This window comes from Lampris incognitus, chromosome 6 (assembly GCF_029633865.1).
Source record: "Lampris incognitus isolate fLamInc1 chromosome 6, fLamInc1.hap2, whole genome shotgun sequence".
Lineage (NCBI taxonomy): Eukaryota > Metazoa > Chordata > Actinopteri > Lampriformes > Lampridae > Lampris > Lampris incognitus.
In genome coordinates, this window is record NC_079216.1 from 36,371,945 (window position 1) to 36,385,710 (window position 13,766).

Sequence of the window (13,766 nt, forward strand, 5' to 3'; positions counted from 1 at the left end):
CCGTTTTTTCCCCCCAATCTGTATAGTGTGCCTGATGGGTGTGTTCTTAAACGCAGACCTTTTTCACTAACATGGCTGACGTAACTCCTCTTCATCTTAGTAGGGTGGAGATCAGTTCTCCCTATCACTTGCAGTGTTAAAAAGTCAACTTCTTTCACCTTCTTTCTGCTGTGATCACTTGTTTCAGGTTTCACCGTCACATTTAACACAATACAGGTGTTGTCGGGGACATATCCTTCTGCTGTCAGACAACTGTACGGCTTCAAAAACTGATTTGATTGAGGGTCACAAATTGCAAGCAGACCTGAAGTTACCATTAGCCTTGGTTAGCCAGTTACCAAACCTGTTTGTCAGTGTTTGTAATCACAGAAAAGAACTGTTTGCACTTGGGTAATTGTCTGTATAGTTGTCTTTTATCCAAAAGTCAAAGTGTTAAAGGAATTGTCTTGGGTTTACCATCTATGCATACAATTGTATTCCTTATACACACGTTCATGTCTGCGTGTAAGCACGCGCGCGCACGCACGCACGCACGCACGCACGCACGCACGCACGCACGCACGCACGCACGCACACACACACACACACACACACACACACACACACACACGTCCATCTCCATCCACACAGACTGGCATACTGAAGTGGTGGGCATTGCCATAACAGGTACTGAGAGCAGTGTAGGGTCTGACGGAGGTTAGAGCACCTACTACACGACTTTAGGCAGGAAAGTGTCATTTACAGAGAATTCTGTGTAAATAGTGATCCTACATAAGCATTTCAATTAAATCTCAATTTAAGATTTATGTCAAAACAGAAAGAAGGACATCTGCAACATCTGTGGCAGAGCAGAAGCATGGTTTCACTTTGGACACACTGTAGGAAAATGGGCAGTACTTTGCACAGTTAGTCATTAAGATCAATTTTACTTCAATTCAGTTCAATTCAATTTATTGTCATTAAAAACGATGTGCAGGCACATGTTAAAAACGACATGAGGGAAAAGTACCTAAATGTATTCTACAAACTTTAATAACTGGGTCTGAGCGTGGTGACCAAAGATTTTTTTTTTGGGGGGGGGGGGGGGTTCCCCCCTTTTCTCCCCAGTTGTACTTCGCCACTTACCCTACTCTTCCGAGCTGTCCCGGTCGCTGCTCAACCCCCTCTGCCGATCCGGGGAGGGCTGCAGACTACCACATGCCTCCTCCAATACATGTGAAGTCACCAGCAGCTTTTTTTCACCTGACAGGGAGGAGTTTCACCAGATACAGCGCATGGGAGGATCACGCTATTCCCCCCAGTTCCCCCTCCCCCTGAACAGTCACCCCAACTGACCAGAAGAGGTGCTAGTGCAGCAACCAGGACACATACCCACATCTGGCTTCCCACCCGCAGACATGGCCAATTGTGTCTGTAGAGACACTTGACCAAGCCGGAGGTTACAACAAGATTCAAACCAGCGATCCCCATGTTGGTAGGCAACAGAATAGACTGCTACGCTACCTGGACGCCCCACTAAAGTTTTTTTTAAATGAAAAATATATACGATCTTCAAATCAGATCAACATAGCATTTAAAAGTAGATTAATTTAATTGGGCCGACATTGTGAAACGGCTGCAAAAATTAGAAAGAGAAAATGAGTAAGCCTGCATTATTTCTATTGGGGAGCATTTCATGTCCGATCAAGCATCACAGCAAATACAGCAGCTGGCACAGAGGCTTTGGACTGCATGTGGATGTGTTATGTGTACAGCAGGTCTCCACCAATGAGAAAAGAGCAAGGCTGCACATCAATGTGTGTGACATGCTGGTTGTTTTTAAAAGAATCAGAAATTTAGACAGTAGAAACAAAGTGATTGACTAATTTATCATCCCACATTTTCTACTAAAGAATTTAGGAATCCTTGTATTTCCAACGTCACCATGTTCACTTTTTGGGTTTTAATTCAAAATTTACACAGTTCTCTGCTTGCAGAGTCAGTCTCCCAACATTACAGCTTACTGAACTGATTTAAAAGCCACTATAGAAACTTCAGGAATGACATTGCAGTCAGTCAGTAAAAAGAACAGTCATTCATTCATTGTCTATACCCGGTTTATCCAATTCAGGGTTACAGGGGACTGGAGTTTATCACAGCTGGCTTTGGGTGGAAGTCAGAGAGACCCCTGGGTCTCAGCAGTCCATCACAGGGCCGACATACAAAACCACTCATATCCTACTCATACCTATGGACAATCTATAGTCTCCAATTAAGCTACCATGCATACATTTTATTGTTAGAGGAATCCTACATTAGCATGGGGCAGTATGCAAAATCTGTATTGAATGGCCGGGATCAAAGGCAGGAGGCCCTCTTGCTGTGAAGCAACAATGCTTTCTCAAGTCCTGAAAGATTCTTGTTGAGAAGATGTAACGTTTTAACTTCACATCTATTACATTTTTAAAAACACTGATCAGCATCAGATAGGCATGTGTCCACAAATGCAGAATTAAAACCAAATCTACCAGCAAACATTTTTTTCAAAAAAGGACTAAAAAAAAAAAAAGAAAAGAAAAACCGGATAATTCTCGAAAGACAATTAGGGCAGCGGAAACTTCTGGACAGAGAGAGGCTTACCTTGAAGGCAAACTTGCGGCTGATGTGATCCTCTGGTCCTACAGGAGAGATGACATAGCTGGGCAGAGGTATACTGCCCAGGACTGACTCCTCTCTACTGTCTGAGGTGAGAGAGAGAGAGAGAGAGAGAGAGAGAGAGAGAGAGAGAGAGAGAGAGAGAGAGAGAGAGAGAGAGAGAGAGAGAGAGAGAGAGAGAGAGAGAGACAGAGAGACAGACACAGACACAGACACAGAGACAGAGACAGAGAGAACGAGACAAGCGAGCGAGAGAGAGGGTGGGCGAGAGGGAGGGAAACAAATAAGGGACAGAACAAGAGTGTGAATATCAATCAGCGACCGCTCATTTCTCCACTCATGGAGCACACAAATGCACACCCACGCTCATTCAGTCCATGGGAACTGTGCCAGAGCAGCAAACACCACTCTGCTATCTCTGTGTCACGAGAGCAAACCCAGGACTGGTCCGGCTGGCTCCGAGCCACCCACCACCACACCTCACTCTTCTTTCCCCTCATCCCATTCACATGTTAACATCATACTGGTGTGCCGAAACACACACATTTACGGACACATCTGCAAATGCAGACATGCGCACACACACACATTATGTGGATGTGAGGATGTTGAGGCAAATGTATGCAACAGACATGTAAACACACACAAACACAAAAAACACACAAGTACATGTTAAATGAAATGTATGGGTATATCAAAAGAAACACACACACACACACACACACACACACACACTTGCCTACCAGTCTATCCCATCAGTGTGGGGTCCAACTTAATTAGTTCACACCTCTATAAATACAGACATACCTCTTGGGATTTGTTTTCCAGTGGACATTGTGATAGAGTGCAAGAATGTGTGTGTGTGTGTGTGTGTGTGTGTGTGTGTGCGCACACTATGTAACAATTCCGTCACTGTAAAACTTAGCAACAGACTGAGATATGTGAGAGTGTGTGTGCGTGTATCTGTACGTGACTGAGTGTGTGAGTGTGTGTGTGTGTGGGTGGAAGGGTGTGTTTTAGTGACAGGTGATAAGGTCGGTGCTGTGGAGGAGTAATAGTTTAAAAATAATTCAAGGAGCTTTGGAGGAGACATTCCATAAGTGGAGAACGGAGGTCGGCCCTTTTTATCTGCCCTGCTCGCAAAACACACACGCAAACAATAGGAACACTAAGCTATACCTCACCAGGATATAAACTGTCATTCTACCCACGACATGAGAGAGAGAGAGAGAGAGAGAGAGAGAGAGAGAGAGAGAGAGAGAGAGAGAGAGAGAGAGAGAGAGAGAGAGAGAGAGAGAGAGAGAGAGAGAGAGAGAAAAAAAAGCATAAACAAACAAACAAATTAATAGAGGGAGTCCAAGGGAGAGAGAGTAGGAAGAGCTGAGAGGAGTGAGTAAAACACTTCATGTGTGTGCTAGGAGTAGTGGAGGGGGGGCAGGATAAGAGACGGAGAGATGGGCAGAGGTGATGTTAAAGGTGTGATGTTAAAGAAACCTTTGAACTCTGACAGAAGGACAGAGGGAGGGAGATGGCGAGAAAGAAAGACCGAAGACATATGCGCTTCTGTCAAGGCATGTGGGCGGATAGGTCTGAGAAAAACACACGGCTGAGACAGAGAGAGAGAGAGGGAGGGGAGGGAAGGGGAGAGAGAGATAGTGTGATTAAGACAGCAATGAGATAAAAATGGAGGAAGGTAGAAGAGGATAGCAGGTGAGAGTATGAAAAGAAGGAAAATGAGCATGGCCAGGAGATGGAACGAGACAGCAGGGGGAGAAAACAAGACAGATAGAAAGAGAGAGAGCGAGAGAGAGCGAGAGAGAGAGAAGGGGGACAAAAGACAGACAGACAGAGAGAGAAAAGGAGAAAACAAGACAGACAAAGAGAGAGAGAGAGAGAGAGAGAGAGAGAGAGAGAGAGAGAGAGAGAGAGAGAGAGAGAGAGAGAGAGAGAGAGAGAGAGAGAGAGAGAGAGAGAGAGAGAGCTTGTAGATCTGGAGGCTATCTGTGCATGTGTTTGTGTTGGTCTGTACGTGTGTGTTTATCTGACATGTCTGTCTGCCAGCAAGTGTTTGTTGGTGTCTGTGCCTTTGTTATCTGTATCAGCTTTGCGTCATCCTCATCTGATACATACAGACTCAATCCAGTCTCGTTAAAATCCATTTCCAACTTTCTCCAAAATCCTCCTTGGTCAGCACACATTCTCATACTGGAGCAAATACAGACTCAGCAGAACCAGTGTGCAGGGGGAAAGGACACTTAAATGTTTCAGGATAAATGTCAGGACATGTACAGAAAACATATTAGGATACAGGACAAGAGTCACACTCCTAAATCGCCAATCTACTTTTCTTTTATTACTGGCACCGGGGAAATAGAAATTAACTGAACTAAGGTGCATTTATGGCTTACTGTTAAAGTTGTAGGTGATCTTAATGTGCCAGATGGGGCCCAAAAGTGAACTATCTGTCTGTAGTGCCAGGTATTTTCAGTCCATCGTTGGGAGTTACTGGTTTAAACCAACAGACCGCCCGTTGAGAAACTGGGTGTGAATGATGAACAAGAGAACACTCTGTGCTCAGTAAGTACTACTAAAGTGTCCTTGAGAAAAACCTGTAAACCCAAATTGCTTCAGTAAAGCTGCTCAGTGACCACCAGTAAAAAGAAGCACTGGGCACTGGGAGTGCTGGACAGCTCCCAACTGCCGGTAACATTAAACATGGGCAGATCAAGTTCAGGCTGGAGTATCTAACTGAAGGAAAACAGTTTGTGCTGCTTATTGATGCTTCGGCTGCTGCTATGTTGATAACTTAACTGCTGTTCACCAAACCTCCATCTTATGGGGGGCTTTGTGTTCTTTTTTTGGATTCTTTTCCCCCAATTTTATCCAGCCAATTACTCCACTCTTCCGAGCTGTCCCAGTTGCTGCTCCGCCCTCTCTGCCGATCCAGGGAGGGCTGCAGACTACCACATGCTTCCTCCGATACATGCAGTTACCAGCTGCTTGTTTTCACCTGACAGTGAGTAGTTTCACCAGGGGGATGTAGCGCATGGGAGGATCACGCTATTCCCCCAGTTCCCCCTCCCCCCCTGAACAGGCGCCCCGACCGACCAGAGGAGGCGCTAGTGCAGTGACCAGGACACATACCCACATCCGGCTTCCCACCCACAGAAATGGCCAATTGTGTCTGTAGGGACGCCTGACCAAGCCGGAGGTAACATGGGGGATCCAAACTGGCGATCCCCATGTTGCTAGGCAATGGAATAGGCCACTACGCTAACCGGATGCCCCTGCTTTGTGTTCTTGATAAGATATTAGTACATTCCAAGTGCAGTCTCTACATATAAGCACATCTACTCATTGTCCAAGCTAGAAGTCATAATGCAACTTGCAATAAATCATACCTTCAAAGTCCCTCTGTTATCTGTACCAGCTTGGTGTTATCGGCAGAGTTTTATGACTGAATGGGATTTATGAAAAACAGCCTTCTTGCTTTGTCATTATTAGCTACCTAAGGCATTGATTTATTTTTAGATTCCAATCAAAACTTACTGAGGTTTGGGGAAAAGACAACAAAAATACAGATAACAGCAACCTCCTCTTTTTTCTTTTCTTTTTTTTTGATTCCCCCCTTTTCTCACCAATGTTACCTGGCAAATTACCCTATTTCCCAAGGCGTCCCGGATGCTGCTCCACCCCCTCTGCCAATCCGGGGAGTGCTGCAGACTACTACATGCTTCCTCCAGTACATGTGGAGTCGCCAGCTGTTTCTTTTCACCTGACAGTGAGGAGTTTTGCCAGGGGGACATAGCACGTGGGAGGATCACGCTATTCCCCCCTCCCCCCCAAACAGGCGCCCCGACTGACCAGAGGAGGCGCTAGTGCAGCGACCAGGATTTGAACTGGTGATCCTCGTGTTAACAGGCACCGGAATACACTGCCACGCCACCCAGATGCCCTCTAATCTCCTCTTGAATGGAATGAATAGGAGCTCTATCTCTGAAATAATCAAATCACTGGGGGGGGGGGGGGATAGACACTAATTTTCCTTTAAAAAAAAAGTTGGGAAACAACATTCAGACTCAATATTTTTATAATAAAGATTATATTGCACTTTAAAAAAAGTCAATGCATTTTTCCAGAACTGAGACTGACACTACTTGCTTTCTTTCTAATTTTGTCTTGACTTTCATCTATTTTTAACAACTTTTCAGTGACTTCCTCCCCTTTTCCTACCACGACCATCTACATAGGGTGTCTGATGAGCATGGCTGTGATGTTGGTGGGGTTGCTCCTCTGCATTTGCACTGCCAGCACTTAGGCTGTGAACTTGAATACTCTCATAATCTTGTTACTCAACATGCTTCATCTGTGGTTGTGCGGTCTTAGTTTCGGGGACCCTTTACTGTAGTGTTATTGATGTTTTCATGTACGTTTTCTTTCATCTGCCGCTGCAATAAGGGCAACAGTGTTATCGCATTTAGTGTTAACTAAATAAAGATATGCAGTTTGCATGTAAAGTAAAAAAAATCCTTTTTATTATGTTCTGGTCTTGCTGGTGCTTCATTAAGACAGGAAAAAAAACAGAGAGAGGGTCAAAATCAGCAATGATGGTCTTCTGGTCTCACTCATTAAGGCTCACCTTTATAGTAGAACAGACAGTAATCGGCCAAGACGAACCATTTCCTCTTCCAGAGACGCAACCCCGAGCTGTCCTGGGGGAGGGAGGGGGAAGAGAGAGAGAGAGAGCAATAAATAAGACAGTAAGAGAAAGTATGTCGCCAGAGAGAATGTGAGAAGAGAAGAGAGAAACAAGGCTGAATGGGGGAAAGAGGAGCAAGACAGAGAAAGAGGACGAGAGGGCAAAAGCAATGAGAGCGGGCGGAAGATAGCAGGAGTATAGAGAGAAAGGAGAGAGTGGTGACAGATGGAAAAGGGGAAGATGGGGAGAAAAGAAGGGGGGGGCGTTCAGAGAAACAGAGCGGGGTCGGTACAGGTAGAGCTATATGTGTGTGTGTGTATATATATATACATATATATATATATATATATACACACACACACACACACACACAGGAAAGAAAGCATCAAACAGCTCTCCATTCCTGCCAGGGCCTTTTCACTGTTTGTTTCTGTCTGTGATGCCAAAAGTACTGCAGAAAATGATTACAAAGGTTTAAAGAGTGAAAACTAAATGACACAAGGCAGGACAACAAACACTCAGATGTTTTCCTGTCTGGTCTTTGGCTATACAAGAAGGATTATGACTCTGTGTGTGTGTGTGTGTGTGTGTGTGTGTGTGCATGTAGGGATACCTCTGTACCTGCTCATTACACTGTAGCCGTGTGTGTTGTGAGTGCATGCCTGCGTGTATACGTGCGGGTGATTCTTAAAGTGTGTGCATGTCGGGATGCCTCTGTACTTGCTCACTAGACTGTGGCCGTGTGTGTGTGTGTGTGTGTGTGTGTGTGTGTGTGTGTGTGTGTGTGTGTGTGTGTGTGTCTCTCTATTGTTCCTCATTCGCTTTGTCTTGTACAGAGGCCAACAGTTTCCCAGGGGGACCACGCTAATACTGCAAGCTACCCAACTTACAGTTATTTAAAGTATACCTTCAAATAAACAGCAAGTCTCCAATAATAGCCTGTCTGTAGTACACACCATATATGTATATATATATATATATATATATATATATATAAATATAGCGTTTTTTTCCTGAAACCGTCAATGATGTTGTGAGTGTTCGACAAATGAGGAGTGAAATATCAACACGGATACAGGAAAAAAGATTTTAATACATTGCAGTACAGGCATGTCTCGTGCATCTCGCACTCATCAGCTGCTAATGTTTTATTCACAAAGAATCACAGTTTGCGTTGCCCAGTGGCATGCCCCTAATTTCGGTTGGACAGCGACCAATCAGATGGGGAGACATTTAAACTATAACAACCAATGGGGTAGGTACTTATGATGCACAGCAACCAATGGAGGGGTAGAAAACATTACAACCAATGCGACTGGGGTTTGCTTTGAAAAGCATTTAGCAGCCAGGGAACTATTGAAATGGCGCACATTAGAAATATAACAAGGTGCTTTATGTGAAATATATATTGCGGTGGTGTTGGGGCACAGTTGGAAGGACAGGCAGTTAAAATTCTAAAAATAAAAAAACATTTTAAACTCTAATAAATGTCATATGTTGATCATCTAATGGGGGGGGTAATAAAGACATTTTACTTATAGTTGCAAAGGAGATATTTTTTTTCGGTGTCTACAGCTGGTGGCCAATTCGTTTCTATTATTCAAGGTGGACATATCAGGTCTGCAAATAATAAAATACTTTTCTGCCAAGCACAGGTTACATCTTTTGCCCCTAACTGAATATGCATTACTCTTTGCAAGGATTTTCTATCGAGACAGAATAACTGATATTCTTGTCTACCAATGACCAAATGTGGCGGCTTCATTTCATTACTTTTTTCGCATGCTCATTTCTGAAGCTACTCATATGGGTGTTAAACCTAATTTTAAAAGGGCCCTCTGTTAATCCCACGTAAGTGTCCACATTGCAGTTGTCTTCTCTTGTCACCAATGCCTGGGAGATGACTCCCTCTATCTGGCATTTTCCTTCAAGAGGACACGATGTCTTAACACGGCATCTACAGTTGGAGGTGCTTGGTTGCGGTGAGGGGGTCTGTGCCTTGGCCATGATGCTTGTGTTGTGAGATGAAATAACCTGCTGGACATTTGGCATGCCGCTGTAGCTCATTTTGACTGTGTTCCTGTTGAATATTTTTCTCAATTCTCACTCATCCAAAAGCTTGAAATATTTTTCCCAATATTAGAGGCCACGGTGTTACTGTAGGGAGGATTATACCAGGCGATGTCCTGCCTTCTGCTGTGCTTTTTTTGTATTGTTGTTGCTGGCTGTCGCTAATTGGTGGTGGATTGTACTTAAGTCTGAAATCATATCCACATGTTTGTAAGGCTTCCTCGTATGGGGGGGCTGCTTCGTTAAAGATGGCTTCGCTGGATGATAAACATGAGAGTCTTTTGTTTATGCTCACTGGAATATTTTTCAAAATGGAGGGTGGATGGTTGCTTTCTCTGTGGATGTATTGCAGTATATTGTTGGGCTTCATGTATGGTCTGTATGTACCATTTCTACGGTAAAATAAATATATATATTTTATTTATTTATTTATTTTAAACACAGAAAAATGTGCCGTTTGGAGTTACAAATTAATGTAGAAAACATCAAGGTGCCAGGAAGTCATTATGACGGTGTGAACAAAACATTACTTCATCTATCTACACATCTGTTAATTTTCTGGTCGGTAGTAATAACCAGTATTTGTAGTGGCTACAGGGTGGCACGGTGGTGCAGTGGTTAGCGTGGTTGCCTCACAGCAAGGGGGTCCTGGGTTCGAGCCCTGGGGTAGTCCAACCTTGGTGGGTCATCCGGGTCGTCCTGTGTGGAGTTTGCATGTTCTCCCTGTGTCTGCATGGATTTCCTCCGGGGGCTCCGCTTTCCTCCCACAGTCCAAAGACATGTAGGTCAGGTGAATTGGCCGTACTAAATTGTCCCTAGGATTGAATGTGTGTATGTGTGTGTGTGTGTGTGTGTGTGTGTGTGTGTGTGTGTGTGTGTGTGTGTGTGGGAGCCCTGTGATGGCCTGGTGGCCTGTCCAGGGTGTCTCCCCGCCTGCCGCCCAATGACTGCTGGAATAGGCTCCAGCATCCCCGCGACCCTGAGAGCAGGATAAGCAGTCAAGATAATGGATGGATGGATGGATGTAGTGGCTACACGTGTCCTGCTTATCTTGATGTGCTTGCCTACTCTTTATTTCTATTTGTGTCATCGTCTTTGTGCAGGTACTTGTATCAGTGTGCCAGTGTGTGTTTTCATTTTTCATGTGTGTGCATGTGTGTCTGTGTGCATCCTGACCTGTTTGTAGAGCCATCCTCTGACCACCACAGGGACGTTGGGGTTCCTCTTGACGGCCTGGTCTCTCTTTCCGAAGCTGTGCACCCTGCTGCTGGAACGGGAACCCTAATGCACACAAACAAATGCATCAAACCTCTACATGTCCATGTATCATTTGTCACAGAACCAAAACGCATCACATACACAAACACATATAAACCGCCACCAATGAATAACATCCCAGCTCCACACAACCTACCAACTCGTTTAATCATTTGGAATCAGACAGATGAATAAAAGAACACCTTAGAGTGATAATCTAAACCTTTCCCATATAAACAAATGTGTTTTGTTAAAATCTATCACCGGGGGTGTCTGGGTAGCATAGCAGTCTATTCCGTTGCCTACCAACACAGGGATCGCGGATCGAATCCACATGTTACCTCTGGCTCGGTCGGGTGTCCCTACAAACACAATTGGCCATGTCTGCAGGTGGGAAGCCAGATGTGGGTATGTGTCCTGGTTGCTGCACTAGCGCCTCCCCTGGTCGGTTGGGGCGCCTGTTCGGGGGGGGAGGGGGAACTCGGGGGGAATAGCGCGATCCTACCCCGCACTACGTCCTCCTGGTGAAACTCTTCACTGTCAGGTGAAAAGAAGCAGCTGGCGACTCCACATGTATCGGAGGAAGCATGTGGTAGTCTGCAGCCCCCCCTGGATCAGCAGAGGGGGTGGAGCAGTGACCGGGGCAGCTCGGAAGAGTGGGGTGATTGGCTGGATGCAATTGGGTGGAAAAAATCTATCACCGACTACGGTAAAACAATATCGACTCAGCTCACTCCCAATGAATGAAAGCCTTCGTTCTGAAAGTGTTTGTGTTATAAAAACGGTGTTGGTACAACAACTTCGGTGAAAAAACACCCAGTTGCGCATTTGAACCACGATAGGAAGTGATGGGTTTAACTTCTGTTGGCAGAGCAGTGACTGGTCCATCAGAGAGGATAAAGCAGAACTTCCTCTCTGATGGACCAACCAGAGAGAAGCATCAAAGATGGCCAACCATCTATTCCGTTGCCTACCAACCCGGGGATTGGCGGTTCGAATCCCCGCGTTACCTCCGGCTTGGTCGGGCGTCCCTACAGACACAATTGGCCGTTTCTGCAGGTGGGAAACCGGATGTGGGTGTGTCCTGGTTGCTGCACTAGCGCCTCCTCTGGTCAGTCAGGGTGCCTGTTCGGGGGGGAGGGGGAACTGGGGGGGAATAGTGTGATCCTCCCACGTGCTCCAGTATACTAAGAGCTGGAGTCGAAGATAACCCTGATTTGGCCTGGTTTCCTGGGATGGTAGACCCCACAAAGACTCCCCAAAAATGATGGCCGACTAGAGAAAAATATTAATCTAATGTATTCATCTAATCAACACTGTATGTCTACAAGATTGCCACAGTGAGTCTCACTCCTTACCTCTCATTCTCTTTTAGTTTTGTAGAAATTTACTTTTGAAAGGCCAAATTCTACGGTTGAATCACTGTAGGTCCTGCTGGATGAGAGTGTGCCCTTGAAAGCCTAAAACATGACCTATAAATGTAAGCGGCTTCTCCAGCAACTTTTTACGCAGCTGTTTTAGAGTAAATGTGAAAACCGTATGTGGGTGGCAGAGTGGCCTCGTACTTAAGAGAGTGTCCTGTGACAGAAAAGTCACAGGTATGAACCCCGCAACTGCCAATGTTTTTGGCTGAAGTGTCCCTCAGTGAGACGCTCAACTCCTACCTACATCACTTGATGATGAACCAGTCTAGGTAAGAGTCAGCTAAAAATACCCCAAAATAGATTACTAGTGGGACACACTTTCTGAAAGTCAAACCTGGCTGCACTAAAGCAAGATGGGTCATGGTTTTACTTTATGTGCTATATGAGGCCCATCGGTAGTTTTAATGCACTGCTAATGTTTAGCACTGTTTTAGGCCACAGCATCACAGCTGTACCCTGTGGGTAGGACACACAACTGTGTGACTGCTATTTCAGGGTTATCAATCACTCCATCATCCATCATAGAAACAAATAAGCACACACATATATTCATAGACGCAGGTATGCTCTGAAAAACATCTAGTGTTTTTTTTTTGTCTCCATCTGACACACACAGCCAACCTCTTGCTTTGATAAATCATTACGTTATGTTAATTACTCCAGTACTAAGATAGTGTGTGTTTGTGTATGTATGAATGTGTTAGAAAGATGCAGAGAAAGGGTGTCCGGGTAGCGTGGCGGTCTATTCTATTGGCTACCAACACGGGGCTTGCCAGTTCGAATCTCCGTGTTACCTCCGGCTTGGTTGGGGGTCCCTAGAGACACATTGGCTGTGTCTGCAGGTGGGGAGCCGAAAGTGGGTGTGTGTCCTGGTCACTGCATTAGCGCCTCCTCTGGTCAGTTGGGGTGCTAGTGCAGTGGGGGGAGGGGGAACTGGGGGGGAATAGCGTGATCCTCCCACATGCTACGTCCCCCTGGCAGAACTCCTCACTGTCAGGTGAAAAGAAGCAGCTGGCGACTCCACATGTATCGGAGGAGGCATGTGGTAGTCTGCAGTCCTCCTCCGGATCAGCAGAGGGGGTGGAGTAGTGACCGGGGCAGCTCGGAAGAGTGGCATAATTTGCCGGATACAATTGGGGAGACAAAGGGGGGGGGTCCAAAAAAAAGACAGAGCAAGAATGGGTAAATGACAGAGTAAGAGAGAGGGAGTCTACACTTGCGTGTGAATACTGAATCACATATACGTACATTCCTTGAACCTAAAAACACAACCCATCTTAAACCTCAAGTCCTACTTCTCTGACCCCCCCGCCCCATCCATCTGGTATAACCGCACACATGCACCTTCTATCATTAAGCCCCACAAACTAGTGGTTCCTAACACAGCACATCCCTTCCATGTGACACCGTCACACTGTGGGTGTGTGTCGGCTGATCTGCCAGCAGCACCTTGGGAGGCATTCCCAGCTGGCAATCAGCACTCCAGCTGTCTAATTAGTGGGAGGTTGGTTGGCCAAGCCCGATGCATAGACACACAACCCACCAGAGTGCTGTCACACTGGAGTCTCTTATCTTTGAGTGGGGATCTGTGTGTGTGTGTGTTTGTGTGTGCGAGCACACATGTATGGATCGCTTACACTTCATGGGTTTTTCTTTGTGCCTGTGCAGTGTTTATTTTTAGA

General features: G+C 45.6%; 1 protein-coding gene across 8 annotated transcripts in view; it reads right to left on the reverse strand.

The window, feature by feature from the left end:
* plekha7a (pleckstrin homology domain containing, family A member 7a) overlaps positions 1-13,766 on the reverse strand; it is a 230,886-nt gene that overhangs the window by 59,567 nt on the left and 157,553 nt on the right. For all 8 annotated transcript variants that reach the window (XR_008810349.1, XM_056281276.1, XM_056281279.1 and 5 more), the window contains 3 exons: positions 10,580-10,684; positions 7,274-7,346; positions 2,620-2,720 (listed from right to left, as the gene is read on the reverse strand). Coding sequence is in view for 7 of the 8 variants with exons in the window: in XM_056281276.1 (XP_056137251.1) it covers positions 2,620-2,720; positions 7,274-7,346; positions 10,580-10,684 (279 nt within the window). In the remaining variant the exon portion in view is untranslated. The remainder of the gene's footprint in view (positions 1-2,619; positions 2,721-7,273; positions 7,347-10,579; positions 10,685-13,766) is intronic.